The sequence below is a fragment of the Notolabrus celidotus genome, chromosome 9, assembly GCF_009762535.1.
Source record: "Notolabrus celidotus isolate fNotCel1 chromosome 9, fNotCel1.pri, whole genome shotgun sequence".
Classification (NCBI taxonomy): Eukaryota; Metazoa; Chordata; class Actinopteri; order Labriformes; family Labridae; genus Notolabrus; species Notolabrus celidotus.
In genome coordinates, this window is record NC_048280.1 from 30384425 (window position 1) to 30405312 (window position 20888).

Consider the following 20888-nt stretch of genomic DNA (forward strand, 5'->3'; position numbering starts at 1 on the left):
ATCTGGCAGGATGTAGTGATCATTGGTGTTCATACGGATAACACTTTATCTAACGCCGGTTTGTCTTTTTTCCCTCTTCTCAGAGTTTACACCTGTGCTGAAGCCTGTGGCGGCATTGACAGCTACGCCATCAGAGACTCTAACAGCCAACCCTGAGGTCCCAGTCAAGAAGAAGAAAGGCTGGCCTAAGGGAAAGAGCCGCAAACCCCTGCATTGGAAGAAACGGGGACCTGGAAAACCACCTGGTGCAGACAGCCAGGCTCAAAGTGGGGATCCTCCACCGCCCAAAATCAAGATGAAACCTGGCCGCAAGCCCCGGAGCTGGTACCTGCAGCGGGCGCAGGAGGAGGCAGAGAGGCAGGAGCAGGAAAGACAAAGACTGTCGGAGCAGCAGCGCGACAAAGATCCCAAGCTGCTTCAGACAGACGATCGCAACAAGCGAGTCTGCAGAACCAACACCGACAGAGACAACAAACAGAAAGACTCCGACGAGGAGGACGACTATCTCCCTAAACCTGCTGAGCAGAAAGTACCGAGGAGGCGAGGGAGACCGCCCAAGAACCGCGCTGCCCTCCAACCCCCACAGCCTGCCCCCAAACCACCTCCCACCTCTGAGCCAGATGAGGAAGAGGATGAGGAGGAAGATAATCAAGGAGCGTGGGAGGAAGAAAAACCCAGCCGTCCACCATCTCGTACCCTGCTCTCCCCTTCGTCGTCTTCCTCCACCTCAGGGCCCCGGGCCCCACAGTCCCGGCCTCAGGACACAGATATGGGTGACAGAGAAGAGGATGATGATGATGATGAGGAGAGGGAGGAGGAGGATCGTGGCAGCACAGGAAGCGGAGGCGGCAGTATTAACAGGCGACCGGCAGTCACACCAGGTTCAGGAAGCAGGCGCAGTGAAGACCATGATGCAGATGACGAAGGTGACGGACACTTGGAGGATAAGAGCAACAGCAGCAACAACAGTAAAAAGAGAAAAAGTCAGGACTCTGAGGAGGAAGACGATGATGAAGATGAAGAGGAGGAGCAGGCCTCCCGTGCAAGTTCTCCTCCGGTCAAAGAAGAACCTCAAGGTGGAGAGGCTTTTTTAGACATGGAGAACAGCGTGGCCCGGGACTATGTCAGCAAGCAGGAGGAGGAAGAAGAGGAGGAGGAGGAGGCTGAGCAGGAGGTGCAGGAAGCCAAGTGCCGGCCCTCCTCTGCTGACCCACAACAGGAGGAGAGGAGGCGCAGAGAGCAGGAGGAGTCCGCTGCAGCAGCTGCAGCAGTGGAGACAGTAACGGCCATGTCTGTTCCCTCGGAGCCCATGGAGCTGCAGCCTCTGCACCCCGACGACAAAGACGTCACGCTGTTGATTGAACCCCAACACACACACCCGCACTCCCACTCGCACCAGCACCCAGACTTCAAAGAGGAGCTGGGCCACCATCACTCGCACCACCCGCACCATCACTCCAACGAGCTGGACCTGGAGACGATGCAAGCCGTCCAGTCTCTGACGCAGGGCGAGGCCCAGGACGAGGAGACAGAATCCCAGCCACATCACGGGGCCTACCAAGACTGCGAGGAGACCCTGGCCGCCTGCCGGACCCTGCAGAGCTACAGCCACACAGGAGAGGCGGAGGAGGAGGCTCTGGCCTTGGTGGAGGATTGTGGGACCTCTCAACACAGCAGCCCCCTCCCTAATCCTCCAGTCCCCCCCCTGCCAAGTCAGTCTGTGCGCTCTGTGAACAGTCCGGGGTTAACCCCAGGCATCATGGATACAACGCCAGCCAGTCAGAGGGGAGGGACACCTGGCCCCACTGGAGCAGGAGGCAGTGGTGGAGGTGCTGGAGGAGGCTACAACCAGATCACACCAGAGCATCCCAGTTCTCTGTCTGCCCCCTCCCAGCAGAACATGGAAACATCGCCGATGATGGATGTGCCATCCGTGTCGGACCACTCGCAGCAGGTAGTGGACAGCGGCTTCAGCGACCTCGGCAGCATCGAGAGCACCACGGAGAACTACGACAACCCCAGCAGCTACGACTCCACGATGGGTGGAGGAGGCAACGGGACCGGTAACGGTGGGAACGGCGGAGGAATGCCCACTGCTGTAGTCGCAGGAGCTTCCACAGTTTCCTCTTCATCAGTCTCATCCTCGTCTAGCTCTGTGACCCCGTCCTCCACCCAGTCCAACAGCTGCTCCTTTGTCCCCGCCCCCAGCCTCACATCTTCCACTGGAACTGCAGGATCACAGCTCCCACTTGGCAGCTGCAGCCTAATCCAGCAGACCGGACCAGGACCCAACAGTGGACCAGGTGCCGGTAATGTAGGCAGTGCTGTGCCACAGCCACCTCCGCCCCCGCCCCCGTCCAACACCCCCAACTGTGGCATCAAGTCTCCCCAGAGCTGTGGGGTGATCGAGAGGCCTCCCAGCACCAACCAGCAGCAGCAGCAGCAATCCCAAAAGAAGGTTCCTCAGCAGCCTCCTCAGCAGCAGCAGCAAGCCCCCAACCCTCAGCCTCCTCCGTCAGCTCCACCACCGCCCCCACAGCAGCAGCAACAGCAGGCTCTGTCTCAGTGTAGCATGGGCAACGGCTTTGCCACCACACCTATGATCATGGAGATCCCTGAGAGCGGGGGTGGAGGAGGGGGCCGCACCTTGTACGAGCGCATGGGTCAGGACTTTGGCACGGGCGGCTACCCGCAGCCCTCAGCCACCTTCAGCCTGGCCAAACTCCAGCAGCTCACCAACACCATCATGGACCCCCACGCCATGCCCTACTCTCACTCGGCCTCCGTCACCTCCTACGCCACCAGTGTTTCTCTGTCCAACCCCGGGCTCGCCCCTTCACCACACACTCCCCTCTCTCAAGGCCAGCCCACCATGACCCCCCCTCCTAACCTGAGCTCCGGCTCCATGAACCTGGGCTCCCTGCAGCTACAATGCAATATGCCCACCGCCAACATCGGCCTGGGACCGCCGCCGCACACGCAGCGGCTACAGGGTCAGATGGCGACAGTAAAGGGACACATCTCCATCCGCTCCAAAGCCACCCAGCAGCTGGCCCCCGCCCCGCACCAGCAGCAGCTCTACGGCCGCAGCTCAGGGGCCGTGGCCATGCAGGGCACGCCGCGCACCCTGGCCGTGCAGCGGGGTATGATGCCAAACCTTATGCCCACGCCGGCGCCGTACAACTCCATGAACATGCCCCTCAACGCCATGTCGGCCGGCTACCGAATGCCCCAGCCCATGATGAACAGTGGTTATCACGGGAACCCTCCTTACATGAACCAGCCTGCCCAGTACCCCATGCAGATGCAGATGGGCATGATGGGAGGGCAGGGTTACCCGCAGCAGCCTATGCAGCCCAATCACCACAGTAACATGATGTACACTGGCCCCTCCCATCACAGCTATGCTGGTGTCCCTAAACAGTCACCGTACATGAGCAGATGAGCAGCAGAGAACTGAAAAAGGAGACACGACGGGGGCCAGAGCTGAAACTCGCTGTACTCTAAATGTCCATTACTCCTGTTCACCCTCTCCGGTGCCCGACAGGCGCACGTGAGCGGAGGTGGAGGAGTCACAGAGGGTCTTTGGCTTTCCTGTTTTTCTATGTTGTCATTTCGTCCCTTTTTTTTGGGCTCCCCTTCCCCCCCGGCTGGCCGTGTGCAGGAGCAGGTCAGCAGGAATCTGGGGGGTTGGGACGTGTACGTGGACCTCAGCTGTGCCGTGCTGCTTCAGGCCAGGCTTACACAGTCCTCTGTAATGTGGTTTCACACAAGGCCCAAGAGCCTCCTCCTCCTCGGGAAAGAGGGGAGCAGAAGAGGTGGAGGAGAATGACGAGAGAGATACACAGACAGAGACAATACAGGAGAACCTCGCTTCTTCAGACTGAGATGAAAACTGAATATATTCAACCATGCACACAATCTTTTATTGATATAGGAAGCCTTACCTTGAAAAAAAGAGACGATGAAGCATTGTAGGCGGACTCTTGTTTTTGTTAAAGAAAATGTTGAATCTTATTTTTGTTGTCTTTGTTTTTGTTGATTGTTTTTTGAAACTCTTGTGTGCAGTCTGACCTCTTATATGCTTTGGTCTTTATATGTGTGGCATTCAAAAATGGTGATCCACCTTCTCGCTCTCTCTCAGAAACACACACACCCAAACACACGGCTTTTCACCTCGCTCCAGAAAAGCAGAGGAGTTGTCCCCTCCGGTGTTTGAGGGGGTCGAGCTGTTTCCTGAGTCCCTGTCTTCCCGGATGGACGATGTTGTACCAAAAACAGCAAAAACACAGACGAGACGAGCCCATTGTTGTCTTATTATATGTCCATAAAATGAAAAAAAGTAGCATTATTTTCCATTTTGCTGCCACTCTGAAATGTTTAGATGTAAATATTCTGGTACTTCCCAATATCCAGCACACACACACAAACACACACACACATGCTCTGGCTAGCTGTCGCCATTTGGTGGCTAGCTCAGGAAAGTACAACATTGAGTTGTTGTTGTCCACACTCCACTGACAGACGATGTACTTTTTTTTTTTTAGCAGTTTAGGGAACACAGAACAAACAGTGGTATTTCCATTTAACTGCTTTAAGGAGCGTCAGTTAGCGATGGCTGACCTCCCCTCATAAGTGTTAGAGACCCAAAGAGGTCGAGGAGTCCGCTTCTGAGTAGTGTATTCTGTTCAAACCTTTTTTTTTTTAAGTTGTAATTTTCTTTTCTGCACTCCCATTGGCTAGAAACACGGCAGGAGACGGCGAGGCTTTGTGAAAGGTGTGCCTGAATGCCTGATCTAGTGCGAGGTCTGGCCCTCACACGGAGGCACGCGCATATGAAAGCAGGGTCAGAGATCAGTGTTGGAGCGTTGGAGAGAAACGGGTGACCTTGTTGCTCCATGTATTGAAAGTGAGAAGAGGAGTCTAGATTTTCTTACAGACCTAACATTGCATACTTTCTTCGTGTGTATCGTTCTGTTCTGTTCTTCTTTTTCGTTGTGTTTTCTTTCTGAATTTTATCAGACTGGGCAGCTTTCTTTTATGACACAAGCTGACTCTTTTTGACTTTAGAAAACTTATTGTAGAGAAAATGTTTTTTCTATAATATAAAAGGAAACTCTTACATTGATATTGGTACTGTCATTTTTTTCACTTCTGTTTCAGGAAAAAAAAACAATACATATTTTTTTAGCTCGCCTCTTGGGTAATAATTACTAAGAAATTCAAAATTTAAAAAAATTACCACTCACTTTTAGTGACTTTAAGATGCCTTTAACCTCTCCATTCCATCTCATCTCTAGAGTTTTTCTATCTTTGTGTAGTATATTAATGCTATTTTAAACAAAAAGGACTACAAATATCTAAAGGTCACTTGGCATTCTTTTCTTTTTTTTTTTTTTTTTTTTTACTTGTGTGTGTATAGGATGACTTCCTTACATTTAAGAGGCATGTAAAAAGGAGCTCAGTATATTTCTGTCTGTTTATATCGCTTCCCTTTTTGTATTCTTTGTAATTGTACATGTTGCGTTGTATGCTAAGAGAGAGCGCAAAATAAAGAGAGGAGTGACAGCTGGGCACACAGTGAAGGTTGACTTGCGCTCAGCGGCCTCAACTATCTACTCTCTCCCTGTATGTATTTCCATTTATTCTGTTATTTTTTCTTTCTTTCTTAGCAAGTACTTTCAAAGAACTCTGTACATTTTAACATAAAATGAAAATAAATTATGTTGAGCCATTCATGTTTTCCTGAAGCTTCTTTAAACATTCATCACAGTTACTTTTAAGATAAAGCAGTCCTTTTAACAATCTCATGAAGGCTGTGATGATCATGATTAAGGATTAGAAGTCAGTAATGCTTCATCCTGTAAGCATGAAGTGTATTGTATGGAAGAGGATTAAGGCTACTAAAAACAAAATTACATATTTTTTATTATCCCAAGAAAAAAGTCAGAATTCAGATTTTTCTTCTGAGAATTCTGACGTTAATCTGCTGAAAAAAAATTAAGGGCAATATATTTTATTATTATTATTCTGAGAATAAAGTCAGAATTCTGACTAACAAAATCATTAAAAAAATATATTGGACCTTATTTTTTATTTTTTTCAGTGGCCCTAATCCTTTTCCGTAGTGTTGAGATAGTTAAAACCAAGTTTGGCAACACTGTCATAGATTATAGATCTCATCATCAGTGCTTAAAGTCTGAGTCAAGGTTTAAATCGATTGAAACAGAAAAGTGCATTGTGCAACATCAAAGTACCAATTTTGAAGATTTGTATAGTATCACAAAACATGATATTTATGATACAAATGTGTAATTTCATACATCCCTTCTCTTAATCCACACCTTGATTTGGCAATCAATCAATCTTTATATAGCACCAAATCACAACTAATGTTATCTGCAGACTCTTTACAAACACAGCAGGTGTAGACCGTACTCTATGTTCTATTATTAACAAAGACCCCACATCAAGACAGGATAAGATCCAGTCCCATTTTAAAGACAGGACTCAGTCTGATCTCATCTTAATCCACCATGAGCAGAGCACTTTGCGGCATTTAGCAAGTTACAGTGGCAAGGACAAACTTCCTTTAACAGGTAGAAGCCTCCAGCAGGACCAGACTCATGAGACGATACATATTCAGTAACTTGAAATGTGTTTGATCAGGAGGAAGGAGTATTGTAAGTTACTGTGAACACAGCAGACTGTACACTGCATGGTGGAGTCAGATACCGGTGCAGCTAAACAAATTAACTTTCAATCAAATGGCGTTAAAACCTCATTTGTAATTTATTCAGAGTTTTAGCCCAAAATGGTTTTACTGATCTGATGGGCTGTGGGGAGAGGGGCGTTAAGTGGGTCCACTGAGTCCCATGAGAAACACTGAAGGCTGGTTTGGTCAAGTGATCAGATCATGTGACTTCAGCCAGAATTAAAAAATGTAGAAACCATTTGTATGGAACAAGGAAGCTGGTCACAAGGTCAAGTGTGGATGTTGGGAGGAGTTTATTTTACAGAATAGTTTTAAGGAAGATCTGTAAAATTCTTGTTTAAGAATAATATTTTCACAGCTTTCATAATCAGACATTAAATGTATGTATACTGACGAATACACTGCCCGGATAAGAATAGAAAACACTTCTCTTATTGTATTCTTTATCTGTGAGTGATTATTGCTCTTACAGTTAATGTTAATCCCTCACAGATAAACTTGTGTACTATTTCATCCTCCCTGACAGCCAGAGGCGGTGCTTTAAGCACTGAATGACACCATCTTGCACAGGCACAGGTCTAGTAGCTATACCAACAAATTCACATGTAATCCGTGATGACCCGGACTAGCCTATAACTTGCTGTGGAGCTGTTCCTGCAGAATCTTCTCACCAACCAGGAGGATTCTGAGTGACTGAGCACTCTTCATTTCAATTGCCTATGCTCGATAGATAATCAATCATACGAATGTGGGAAATATTGATTATGCTTCATTTTACTCTGAAACGTGTTATTATTGGTTGATTCACTAACAGACATACACTCACTTATACACACATATGCTCACATACACACAGACAGAGGGAGAGAGAGGAGTTAGAGTAAACTTACATATAGTTAGGTGTACTGTTAAAGGTAAACCCTAAATGGACAATATATCAAGGTAAGATCTGATCTAATTTACTGACAGTGCTGCAAACAAAGAGCCCTCTATTTATTTACAATTTCAAATTCAAATGCTCTTCACTCTGATTGGTGCATAGATGAGTGAAGCCAGAGGCTCAGGCTGGGAGGAAAGGGGTTAAGTTAACAGGACACTCAGCTGAGAAGGGCCCATGAAGATTAAATATTGAACTGCTAGTGCTGCTGCTAGAGACCGATTCAACATGTCTGTGTACAGGGCCCACAATTTTGATCAAGGGCCCTTAATGCAGAAGAAGTTTCTCCAAATCCGCCCCTCTTCAAACCACAGAGAAAAGAGAAGACAGACAACAACAACCAGAAAGCTCCTGTGTTAAACGACAAACACTGCTCCAGCTACAGAGCAGTGTAATAGTATTGTAAAGTGAGAATCAGCAAGTTAAAGCTCTTTTAATGATCTTTACCCCACATACTTATAATAGGTTGACACTTCAGTAGATATTAGTTATGAAGACAGCTTCAGCCCCATCTTGTTTAAATAGTCCTTATGTGCAGGGCAATTAGACTTCCTATATTACCTTTGAGGACCAGTGTGTGTCTTCCCATGCTCTTGTTTGAAAAGGTGTAATTTAACCTGATATGTACTCAACGAATCAGAAGAAGTTCTGTTAAACTAATCCTTACAGGACATAGAGCATTACTAGATGACTCATTTAATCAATTTAACCCTTCTTAGTAAGCAAACACTGGAAATGTACTTGAAATCATTCGTCTTGCACTTGTGGAGCTGTCTTGATCCCTTGTGGCCACTAGATGTTGCTGTTGTATTTTTACATGTGAGTGAGCACTGCTGTGAGAACAAGAGTTAGATCTCATTGCCCATTTTAAGACTTTTCCTACCTTATTATTATTCATTTATCTACTTACTCATTTACTATTTTTTCTTAACCATCTCACTTTGAATGTATCACTGTATCCATAAACATGAATTACAACTTCCAAAGTCATCCTTCTGATCAGGTCCTGATGTCAGAAGGTTTTCATTGGTTGTTGAGTGAAGCTTCAATTCTTCATCGACTGAATTTAAAAAGCCAAAAACATTTAATTGTCCTGATTCACGCACTGACTTACAGTTACATTTATTATGACGGATAATAACTAGACTACTGAAAAAATCCTTATTGGTTCTGAATAATGGATTCCAAAACTTATTACCTGCTGTATCTGCCCACATCTTCATTCCTTATTATCAGTTCATAACATGAAATGCTTACTTAAAATGTATTGAAGTGTTGAGGTAGTTTCACGATTAAAACTAGGTGAGAGAGATCTAGCTTTTTCTGCATCACAATGCTCCCATCATAGAAACACATGGACGAGGCTGTTACCTGGAAAAACTGCAACCTGTTTCTCTGTAAGGATTAAACTGGTTGACATTGAGAGTAAGCTTTCTCAAAACCTCCATATTTACACTTGGGCTGAAACTTAAACTTGAGGGTGTGAGTTTGAAGAGAGGGTGGAGCTGCACACACTCATCTTCCAGGCACCATCATTTTAAGACAAAGAATTAACTGTGCATCTTGTTTTCATTTGTCTTTAGATCCTGCTTGCTATACCCTCTAAAGTTCAATGGAAGTCCACCGCAAAATTTTCTTCTGATCCGAAATCCCTCCGCCTAACATGTTTGAAGTAAATGGCCATATTTACAGGTAGTTAACTGCAAAAGACATTCGTGTAATTTCTTGTTTATCCTTTGTATTATGTATAATAGTGGTTTATGATGATCCGCAAGGCCAGTGATGTTGTCGGGTTGGAGCTTGACTCTCTGACAGTGGTGACAGAGAGGAGGAGGACTCTGTCAAAGCTCCACAGCATTATGGACAACATCCACCACCCTCTCTACAACATGCTGGTGAATCACAGGAGCACATTCAGCGCAAGACTCATCCCCCCTAAGTGCACCACAGAAAGCCACAATAAGTCATTCCTGCCTGTGGCCATCAGACTGTAGAACTCATCCCTCTGATGACTGAACTATATTTTGTATTCTGTGCAATAATGTGCAATACACTGTGCAATATCCCCGCCACTTCAACATCCTGTATATAATACCTCATTCCCAGCACTTTTGTACATAGCGAACTGTAACTCTTCTGCGTTTCTGTATGTTATTAATCCAACTTATATTATTTCATTGGTATTTATATATCTTATTTTATTCCTTCTTTCTATTACTATTTTGACTTTTTCATACTGTGTATAAGAGCATTCTGTAAAAACTGAATTTTCCCCCTGGGATAAATTAAGTATTTCTGATTCTGATTCTGATATGTAACATTTTTATTAGAGTGATTGTAAGTCAATACAAAGGCCACTTTTAGAAAACAGAATTGTGAATAAGCCTATTTTTGCATCTGTGTTTTTTGTACCTTTTGCCCAAATATCATAAAATAATCAATAGTGGTCACCATGAAAAGACCCTTTGCATGTAGTTAAAATAATAAAAGGATGACTGAAACAAAAAATATGATTATACTATACCTTGCAAGTTTAATTTTTATTCTAAGGATTTTATTATTGGCTTTTTTAGTAAATGCAAGATAAGAAATGCATTTTACATTAGAAACTATGAAATATTATGGGTTTTATGCTGCAGAATAAATGGGGACACAGCCTGAGTGTAGTTGCATTGTTGACTGTAATATTAAGCCATGTCCCTCCTTCCTTCGACTTGTTTGAATGGAGACAAACTCCACAAGATGAAATCTGATACTGGAAACAAAATGTCAGACCGGCTACATCTGAAAGCCAATCAGCGGGTAGTGTTACTGGTGTTTACTGAAGCCCTCTTCCTATTGGCCAATCACAGCCAAGTCACGAGCAAACAGCTTCCGTAATATTGACCAATCACTCTACAAGGTAGGCGGGACTTAATAGCGTTTGCGCATTCTGATTGGCTCGCTGTGCTCCCCCATCCTTTCTCTCGTCAGACTCTGCTCCACCTAACGGGAAGCAACGACGGCAGTTTTAATCTTTCATTGGGAAAAAGGGTGAAAGGCGACACGAAAATACAACAATTTGTCCTCGGTGAGTCGAGTGTGGGTCACGAATATCTCAGGTGGTGAATTATGATTGTACAGTGAGAACAGCTCGAGTGTTTCTGGTGTATTTGTCTTCTTTGCACCGGATGACAGGCTGCTCCTCTGTCATGAGACTGAGAGGCAGGAGGAGGGACTGATGTAGCATCTCGTATGGAGAACTAGGCCTTCAAAAGCAATCTGATTTAACGCTGAAATAGATTCATAATGACTCTGTTTTAAGTTCTGCAGTCGTGTTAATGTGTAATTCATGGGCTCCTTGCAGAGTCCTGCTGGGCTCGGTCCGAACTTGATCTCTTTGCAGCATATTTAATGAATATTCCGGTGTCATATTTCACAGCCAGAGCAAGTTACACAAATAAGTCTGTCAGTGAAACGAAGCAGGATCAAGATTGAGAGAGATGAGAGGTAGTCTTCAGTGGGAAAGACCTGTGAACAACTTTCTACAAGCTTTGGGATTTATTTATGATTTAGAAATGCAAGTGTTGATAAGGATTAGGCCTATATGGGGAACATATGTAGGGTGCAATTAATTTATACAAATATGAAAGGGTGCTTGTCAGCTTTAACTCTGGTTTCTTGTTTACCTGTTCTACATGCTTTAAAAAAATCATGTGTTTGCAACATGTCCCTACTTAACCCTCCTGTTATGTTCGTTTCTCTGGAACAGCAGTAATGTTCCTGGGTCAGTTTGACCCAGGGCATATTCAATTATCCCAAATTGTCAGAACCCTAAAAAATCCCAATGCACATTTTTTTCAAATCTAATTTTTAACTCCATTACTAACCATTTAAATCAAGATTTAGTCCATTGGTGTTCTTTAATTCTCACAGATCATGGTTCAAATTAATGTTAAAACTTTTTTAATGAACATTGGAAAGCCCTAAATATAAATACAATAGTGTTACATGACATTGATTTTTGTTTATTTTATTTTACATTTTCAATTCTTTATTTTTTTAATGAAGTGATGTTGATAAATTAATGCAACACCTCTTCTGTCACATGCTGTCCAGATTTTTATGCTGCATTTAGCTGGTTTGGAAGGCATATACTGCCTAAAATAGACTTCAAAAAGGGTCAGTTTGACCCACAACTTAATTACCTAACTCAAGATTCAAGATTCAAGATTCAAGAAAGCTTTATTGCCAAGTGAGCTTGCACACACGACACTGGTACTTAACAACAAGACAGTAAGGACAATAAATATTTAACCTAAACACAAACCTAGAAATTCCGAATATAAATAAAAATACAATCTGTACAAAGAAAGGTAAAGAAGTACTTTTAAAGACATGAAATATGTTAAATTAGCCTAAGCCAGAGTGCACATGTAGTAAATGAATATAATAATAAAATATGTTATGGAATAAATTACAATTTTGCACGTGGTTATTGAGGTATTGCACCAGAAATCAAAGTATTGCACATGTATGTGATACATACTAATACAAAACTATTCCCCAAAGCAGGTTTTATTTCTCCACTAAACTGCATCAGAATGGTGCGAAAGCATCATTATGTTATTTTATCAGTAAATGATTGAATTATTACTTTGTATATATCAACAGATTTTGATGTAAAATACTTTGATCTTCTTTTTCATTGGTAGCCTCTCAGCCTCCAGCCAGAATGATCCACAGCCTCTTCCTCGTAAATGCCTCAGGGGACATTTTCCTGGAGAAGCACTGGAAAAGCGTGGTCAGCCGCTCCGTGTGTGACTACTTCTTTGAAGCTCAGGAGAGGGCCACTGAGCCGGAGAACGTCCCTCCGGTGATCCCCACACCGCATCACTACCTTATCAGTGTGCTCAGGCATCGCATCTACTTTGTCGCAGTCATCCAGAGCGAGGTGCCTCCGCTGTTCGTCATCGAGTTCCTGCACAGAGTCGTCGACACGTTCCAGGTTCATTTGTTTTTCAGTTATACTGTGTAGCATGTTTGATGAAGTAGTAATGATTCATGTACCTTATTATTGATACCTTTCTTTTGTTCCTCTTAGGACTATTTTGGAGTGTGTACAGAGGCTGCCATTAAGGACAATGTGGTAGTGGTCTATGAACTACTGGAGGAGATGCTGGACAACGGCTTCCCATTGGCCACAGAGTCCAACATCCTTAAAGAGCTCATTAAACCTCCCACAATCCTCCGCACAATGGTCAACACCATCACAGGTACAAGCGTTTTCATGACCACACGGCCTGGGACAGTCACAGTAGAGTCAGTGAACAATGTAAACTCCCTCACTCTGCCTGACTTGAAAGAATATATAGAGCGTCAACGTTTTGATACCAGACTTTTATCAGGCAAAGCTTGATACCAAAATGTATCTCTGCAAGCTAGACAGTGTGAGGGAGTTTACACATCTATGTCAGAGGACAGATGTGTAAGTTTCCTGATTTAAAATGTGCCAAAAAGTACAAATTATGCTAACAATAATGATAATTGATAAGACTTATATAGCACTTTTCTAATTATTCAAAGATGCTTCACATGCAATGCAAAACTGATAAAGGTTTAGGATACAGGAGGAAAGTTCAGAGAACGGCAAGGAGTAGTTTTTTTGAAGAGGTAGGTCTTGAGGTGATTTTTAAACAAGAGAAGAGAGTCAGAGTCGTGGATGTTTGGAGGGAGAGAGTTTCAGAGAGTTGGTGCAGTGATGGCAAAGGCTCTGTCCACCAAGGTGCGGTGCTTGGTCTTGGTGATGGGGACAGGAGTTTAGCATCTACTGACCTGAGGTGGCGAGATGGGGAGTGGTGTTTGAGGAGGTCGGTCAGGTACTAGGGGGCAAGGTTAATGAGGTTAATGAGGGCTTTGTAGGTGATGTGCAGGGTCTTGAAGTGGTAATATCAGATGATTTAACATACCAGAGTGTCTTTACTGGTTAAATCAAGACTCAAAGAAAACATCAAAACTAAAATTTTAAACCAAAAACAAAATCATTTAGTACAATAAGTTAAAAGGAATATATAGATATGGGTCTTACTTACATTGATATCATTCACTGTAGGTTGAATTCAAGTGTTTAAACTCAATCATGTTTATTCTGTTGGTGCGTTGTTGAAAAGTGTGGTCAGGGTTTGATGTGGGAACTCATGTGGCTATCGCTCAGTAGAAAAAAGTATACATGAGACCGCATGAGTTCAAATCTAGTACCATTATGTAAATGTTTCCTTTACTGATGGAGAGCTGAGTCTGCATCTCTAAATACTTTATAATGTGTAATTATTCTCCTTGGTGTGAGTAACATGAGGAGTTCTTATAACAACAGCAGATATCTGTATGTATGTGTGGCTGAACTGTGTAATGTGCCTGCTGTTTCACCTCCAATTCATGTCTGCTCTCCAGGCAGCACCAATGTGGGTGAACAGCTTCCTACAGGCCAGCTGTCAGTGGTGCCATGGAGACGCACCGGAGTCAAATACACCAACAATGAGGCCTACTTTGACGTGGTGGAGGAGATCGATGCTATCATCGATAAATCAGGTGTGTGTCGACTCATTTTTATACTCTTTATTTATTCTATTTGATTCTGTAAAGAAGATCATAGATGTTAGCAACAGTTATTACTGTCTGCCTTTAAATCAGTTTTGCAGTTACTAGTTTTTTTTTGTCTTTCTCTCCATGTCTTCCATCGACCTCTGACCCCTCTCCTCAGGCTCCACCATCACAGCAGAGATTCAGGGAGTCATTGACGCCTGTGTGAAACTGACGGGCATGCCTGACCTCACTCTCTCATTTATGGTGAGTTTACTCTTTTCTATTAGGAGCTTAATGTCTAATTTTATCATAATCCCTAACCTCTATGTGTTCATTAGAGTATAACATGTGTCACAGTGTTTGATGCATCTTCTCATAAACTTTCTTCCTGCATGAAACTCCTCTTATTTAGTTTTTGTAAATTGCAATGACTCCTCTCAGCATGTTTAAGACAAAATGCACAGATTGAATTGAAGGTAGCCATCAACATTCACATTTACATTTTATTGAACTCATCTCAAACCACCTTATCCTGCTGCCTCTGTCTCCCAGAATCCTCGGCTGCTGGATGACGTCAGCTTCCACCCGTGTGTTCGGTTCAAGCGCTGGGAAGCCGAGCGGATCCTCTCCTTCATCCCCCCTGATGGAAACTTCCGGTTGCTCTCGTACCACGTCAGCTCTCAGAAGTCAGTGTTTGTCTCAAATGTGACTTTGTGGCAAAGATACTTAGTGATGAAAAATAATTCAGCATGTGTTTTCATTCAGGCGTTACCACCATGTGTTTTCATTCAGGCATTACCACTTTAACCTGTTAACACTTTACCCTCAGATAGTGCACTGAGAGTGTAATCATCCAACAACAGAGTAATCAAACAGTAACATCAGTGTTTTCTTTGTACGACTGAACCCTGTTTCTCTTTGCCCTGCTCCTCCTCCAGCCTGGTTGCGATTCCAGTTTACGTGAAACACAACATCACCTTCAGGGAGGGAAGCTCCCAGGGACGCTTTGACCTGACGCTGGGACCAAAACAGACGATGGGGAAGGCTGTGGAGTCAGTGCTTGTCAGCAGCCAGCTGCCCAGGGGAGTCCTGAACGCCAACCTCAACCCCTCACAGGGAACATACACCTTTGACCCCGTCACTAAGGTACCCTGAAATTATAAACAGGGTGAAATATGTTGATGTTTGCTTTAGTATAACCTTTTTTTTTAATGAGTTTAAGTCATCTCATATTTCTGTCCTGATGTCTTTTGTGCTCAGATGTTGTCTTGGGACGTTGGTAAGATCAACCCTCAGAAGCTTCCCAGTCTGAAAGGCACAATGAGTCTGCAGGCCGGAGCCTCCAAACCTGACGAGAACCCCACCATCAACATCCAGCTCAAGATCCAACAGATGGCCATCTCAGGTACACACACACAAACCCACAAACGCACACACACAGGTACCCTCACCATTATTGTCATTCACCCCCATGCAGACAGTATTTCCCTCCTGGAATTCCTTCATTTCCTTTAGAAATAATTTAGTTTATTTTGTAGCAGCTGTATCCCAGTGGTACAGTGGGTTGCCTTTCAATCAGAAAGTTGGCAGTTCGATCCCATCTCCCGTAGTCCAACATGGAAGCGTCCTTGGGCAACACGTTGAACCCCAAATTGCTCCTGGTTTCATAGTCAGCAGTGTGTGAATGTATGCGAATAGAGAAAAGGCTACATAATACAGTCCATTTAATTTACATGCAAACAACAACCACTCTGTGTCAGTGAGTCACGTTCACCATCACGTATGTCATGTACACTGTGTGGTATGAATGGAGAGTCATTTGAACTCGGCTCCCTCAAACAAGAGGAGCTTTCATCTCATGGGCTGCTCAGCTGACCATCACCTGACTGTGACTGATCTGTGAGCTTGTTCACACAGTGACCACTAGATGGTGCCGAATGCAACAGATGCACTTCAGATGACATCAGAATATTATCTGTAGACTGAGTTTAAGAAATTCACAACTTCAGCTGTTATTGTAACTTTGACCTTTAGATACATTGTTGTTAAATTGATGATTTTACTTGTATTATTATACTAAATTATATATTATTATATCAAGTGAAGTTATCTCCCCTTGCTTGGGATTACTATTCTATACAATATATCAAATAGTGTGCAGAGCAATACTTCCTACAATGCTTGCACACATTTATTCCCATTAGAATAGAGTTTATTTGTCTTCTTTTAAAACTGTAATTTTATAGAGCACATATGTGTTTACCCTCAGTTTGTGCCTTTCATGAACCAAAAGATATTAACTCCTAAGAAAATAAACCTTGTCATTTTTTTAAACCCAGAATTTTACTTTATAGCTGTTTTTGGAGAAACTTGATGAATCTTAGAAGACTCTTTCTCTCTCTATCTGGCCAAAGATGTAACATCTGATTGACACCAAAGTCAACATTGTAGTCACATTAGTCAACCCTTTTTCTCGATTTGTGAAAGTACTTCTCAAGACATGTCTTATGAAATAACTTACATGTCCTTGCACAAGCCAAAGTGAAATAGTTTCAGGTTGTACAGACTAAATATGAACATTTTTCATTTGTCTGCCATCGTTGTTGGACAAAAACTAGTCAGAAATGTTTTACTATACAGAGGGCTGGACAGATTTTTATTGCCAAGTTTAAGAGTCTCTGGAGATTGTGGAAAACCTGTCTGAGCAGTGGTGACTGAGGGTTGACAGTAAATGTGAGTAGAGAGTGAAAACAGAGATGTGGAGTAGAAACCTAATGCAGACATCTCTGCAGTTGCTGCCCGATCAGGTCTTTCTTGGAGGTCCATATAATCCTCACCAAACCCATATCAGAGTCATGTCTTAAAACAAGTTACCCCTCCTGTTACCCTCAAATTTATTAACATCTTTTTTACTTGGGGGTCAATTTGACCCCAGCAATTTAAACCTCCAGAAACTGATTGTTTCCTAGGTTTATATGTAAGGTACTTTGTGTTTCTTTGTTGACTACCTAAACAGCCCTTTAAATAAAATATATTTCAAGCATAAACACAATTTAAAGCATTCAGAAGGACTTTATTTTTAAAACAGAACATCAAACTGCTGCGAGTTTGTCACGCTCTCGTCCCCCCTGCCTTGTTTCTATGTTATCAAAACGTATGACACAGGACACATCATTGAATTTCTTTAGAGACATGGTGGCTGGAAATATTATATCTCAATCTAAAGGTTGACAGTTTGATCCCAGCTCCTGCAGTCACATACAGAAGTGTCCTTGGTTATAGTGACCTCAATATCATCCAAAACACCCAAAACAAACAGCCTAGGGTCAAATTGACCCCAAGGAACACTGATGCGTCTTTTTTTTTTTTCAGGAAATTGGACCATATCAACATTTCAATTTGATGTTTTCCCAGTTGTCCCCGTTAAATTAGGAAAAGTTATGAAATATGAAGCCAAAAAAAAGATGTTAATCATTAATTTAGAGACATTAAACATTGAATGGGGTCCAATTGACCCCAAGGATAATAGGAGGGTTAAGTTCACGTAACAATCTATGTCTTTGTTTTTTCTTGTTGTCCAACAGGGCTGAAGGTGAACCGGCTGGACATGTACGGTGAGAAATACAAACCCTTCAAAGGCATCAAGTATATGACAAAGGCTGGCAAGTTCCAGGTGCGGACATAAAGACTGCCACTCTGTAACCAGCGGACCAAACCACCATGAGACTGATGGGGGGTGATGTGAGTGGGGAAGGGAAGTTGGTACATTCCCTGTGTATATGCATTTCAGGATTTACCTACGAATATTGAAGGCTTCTTCTTGTAGCAGTTAAGAATGGACCATTGCACATTGACGTTAATGAATCAGATGTCCAGTAAACCGGTTAGAGCTTTGAAACAAGTGTATAAAACATATCCACAGGCTGAACCCAACAAATCCTAAAGCAAGAGGTTTTTCTCCTGATGTTTACTTTTAGCTGTGATTATTTCGAACCATGCATTGATTCAGGCAAAGAACAAGCCCCAGTGTGATGCTGTACAGTTGAAGGGTTGACAATGATCAGCGCTCCCACACGGTTTTTCATCTGTGGCATGTTTGTCTGGGATGATGTGTGCTTAAACAAGATATATCAGACCAATGGCGTTCCTCAGTGTAGATTACGATATCATGAGTCATAAAGACAGACTGGAATTCAGTATTTCCCTAAAAAAGTTGGATCAGACTCATAGACTGTATAAAACATGAATGTAGTCTCAGTGACGTCATCCATAGGTCTCTGACACAGAGTTTTGAAGCCTGCAGACGTTGAGTTAAGGTGAGCCTTTAGCCTCCTCACTAACAACTACAGTGTCCCCACCTTTCAGCCAAGTCAGCCGTGCCCCTAATTATGCAAAAATCCTAACTCTGATATCTTCAAAACTAAACTACCCCCAGTAGAGTGTGTATGACAGAGGAATGAGCTCTTTAGACTGAGACCAGTTTTTGTACCAGGCTGTAAACATTTCTGCTGTTAGAGTGGGTGTGAATGTGGCTTTCGGGGCTTTTGCAGCCAGCCGCTCAAAGCTCTGCAGCTCTGCAGCTTTTAGCACTTCCACATTGGCTTCCTTTCTCAAGACCAGAAGTTGCTGCTTGATCAAAATACAAATAGGGCAGGTGGATATTCTGTAACAGCCTGAGTTTAAATGTATAAACCAGAGGAACAGGTTACCCTCTGTTGTCAAAAATAAAACGAAGGAAAACATGAGCAGCATCTTTTTTCCACCTCCGAACATGTTAAATCAAAAATACTGTTTTTTTTTTTTTTATTCCTTGTAACATACACTTGGAAAAACCTGATGTACCCCCCTTGATGCAGTCCTTTATTTTTAATCTTTAAACAGTGTTTTGTTTTCTGTTTTGTTTTCCTCTTTCCTTTTGTTACAATGACTTGACAAAGTTGTCCGCAGCACTGGAGTCAGCACACTGGCATACAAGAATGTGACACTGGAGCCGTCCTCAATCATGCACTTTGACATCTGCTGGTACTTTACATTTCTTTTGGATGTTATTCTTTGTACTGGATTTGGAGTTGCTGAAGCTGTTTGAGATACTGTGTTTCTTAAGATGAACTTCAGGTTCGTGTTTGCCTGTTTTATTCATCTTGTGTGATTATTTATTAAACAAAACAGATGTCTTGTATTTTATGTTTCCCCTTTCTGCACATGTTTGAGACATTCTTGAAAGCTTTAATTTTACAGAGGTTTTTTTATTGAGTTGAACTTTGACCAAACAGCATGAGCAGTTTCCCCAACCTGTTTTTGTTCTCAGCATAAAAAAATAACCGTGGCCATGAAACAGATTTTTAATGAGTCCGTTTGGTGCTCTAACACTGTAACCCAAATGACTACAGCTTATGTCTGCTTCACCGTCTTTATATTCAGAGAAACTGCTTCGTGCTTTCTAATGTCTTTCAAACATCTCATCATAGAAACGGATAAATGGCCGGGCACCTCAGAAGAAGTGTTGAAGGTTGTGTTTGTTAAACAGCCTCCAATGGAGTCTTACAATGGTTAAAATAAAAATCTGATGTGTTGTAACTGAGTAGTCAGACTGTTTATTGAGTGTGTGTTGTGATGATGTGATGTTTGCAGTCCTCCAGACGTCATATAAACAACTCTGAAGATACACTATTATTTTATTTTCTCTACACCGCTGTAATGCGCTGTTTAACATTTTAAGGAGATCTTGTTTCTGTCGTATGCCACTTATGATTTATAAAAGCTTCATGTAAATACATGCAGTCATGGTGAGGAGTGCTTTATGGATAAAACAGAGTTGTTTTTGTTCTCCTTTTTTGGGTAAGAGAACTGAAATAGATACACATTTGATTTGCGCTACAAACCCTCAGTTAAATAACAGTGTGGTCAAAGGGCCCTCATTCATGGACTTATAATACAACAGGCTAGTTGTGACTTGAGGAAGGTTGAAACCACAGAAGCTGTTTCTCTTGTGTTCTGACTCATTTAGCTTTATACACAATATATCACAGAGGCTGTAGAGCTCAGCTGAAGCAACATCAGATGTTTGGCTGCATAAAATCATTATTATGTTTTTTACTTTAGCCTCTAAAGCTCTGTTAATGTAGTCATTTTAGGACAAAGAGGAGCAATATCAAATTTGAGATTATTAATCACACCTTCTTTAATATGTATACATACACTGCCAGTCAAAAGTTTGAAACACCTTCCCATTCAAGGGTTTGTATTTATTTTAATTGTTTGAAACACTGTAGATTAATACTGAAGACATCAAAACTATGAAAGAACATATATGGAATTATGTCATTAACAAAAAAGTGTTAAACAAAGCAGAATATGTTTTATATTTTAGATTCTGTAAAGTAGCCCCCTTTTTCCTTCATGACAGCTTTGCACACTCTTGGTATTCTCTCAGTCCGCTTCATGAAGTGGTCTCCTAGAATGGTTTCTAATTAATATGAGCCTTGTCAAGAGTTCATTTGTAGAATGACTTGCCTTCTTAATGTGTTTGAGACCATCAGTTGTGTTGTTAAGAGGTAGGGTTAGTACACTATGGATAGCCCTATTTGACTACTGTTGTAATCCATATTATGGCAAAACCAGATTATTTCATAGTTTTGATGTTTTTAGTATTAATCTACAATGTTGAAAATTATT

The 20888-nt window shown here is 42.6% G+C and overlaps 2 protein-coding genes across 3 annotated transcripts in view; both read left to right on the forward strand.

Annotated features, from left to right (window-relative positions):
• The window catches only part of kat6a (K(lysine) acetyltransferase 6A), a 42829-nt gene extending 37093 nt beyond the window's left edge, over nt 1-5736 (forward strand). For both annotated transcript variants that reach the window (XM_034691944.1, XM_034691945.1), the window contains exon 17: nt 84-5736. In XM_034691944.1, coding sequence (XP_034547835.1) covers nt 84-3445 — 3362 coding nt within the window. In that variant the 3' untranslated portion in view covers nt 3446-5736. The remainder of the gene's footprint in view (nt 1-83) is intronic.
• Nucleotides 5737-10611: 4875 nt separating this feature from the next.
• Nucleotides 10612-19790, forward strand: ap3m2 (adaptor related protein complex 3 subunit mu 2). Its single transcript, XM_034692029.1, has 9 exons — nt 10612-10722; nt 12347-12639; nt 12736-12907; nt 14082-14219; nt 14392-14477; nt 14766-14899; nt 15152-15359; nt 15474-15618; nt 17798-19790. Exons 2-9 carry the CDS (start codon nt 12367-12369, stop codon nt 17896-17898), a joined length of 1257 nt encoding a protein of 418 aa, XP_034547920.1. The 5' UTR covers nt 10612-10722; nt 12347-12366; the 3' UTR covers nt 17899-19790.
• The last annotated feature ends 1098 nt before the right edge of the window (nt 19791-20888 follow it).

What these genes read in the sequence shown, in the direction of transcription:
- ap3m2 (XM_034692029.1), top strand. Translation starts at nt 12,367, where the DNA reads ATGATCCACAGCCTCTTCCTCGTAAATGCCTCAGGGGACATTTTCCTG. An exon ending in GAGTCGTCGACACGTTCCAG is followed by an intron (nt 12,640 to 12,735) that starts GTTCATTTGTTT and finishes TGTTCCTCTTAG; the next exon opens with GACTATTTTGGAGTGTGTAC. An exon ending in TACCACGTCAGCTCTCAGAA is followed by an intron (nt 14,900 to 15,151) that starts GTCAGTGTTTGT and finishes CTCCTCCTCCAG; the next exon opens with CCTGGTTGCGATTCCAGTTT.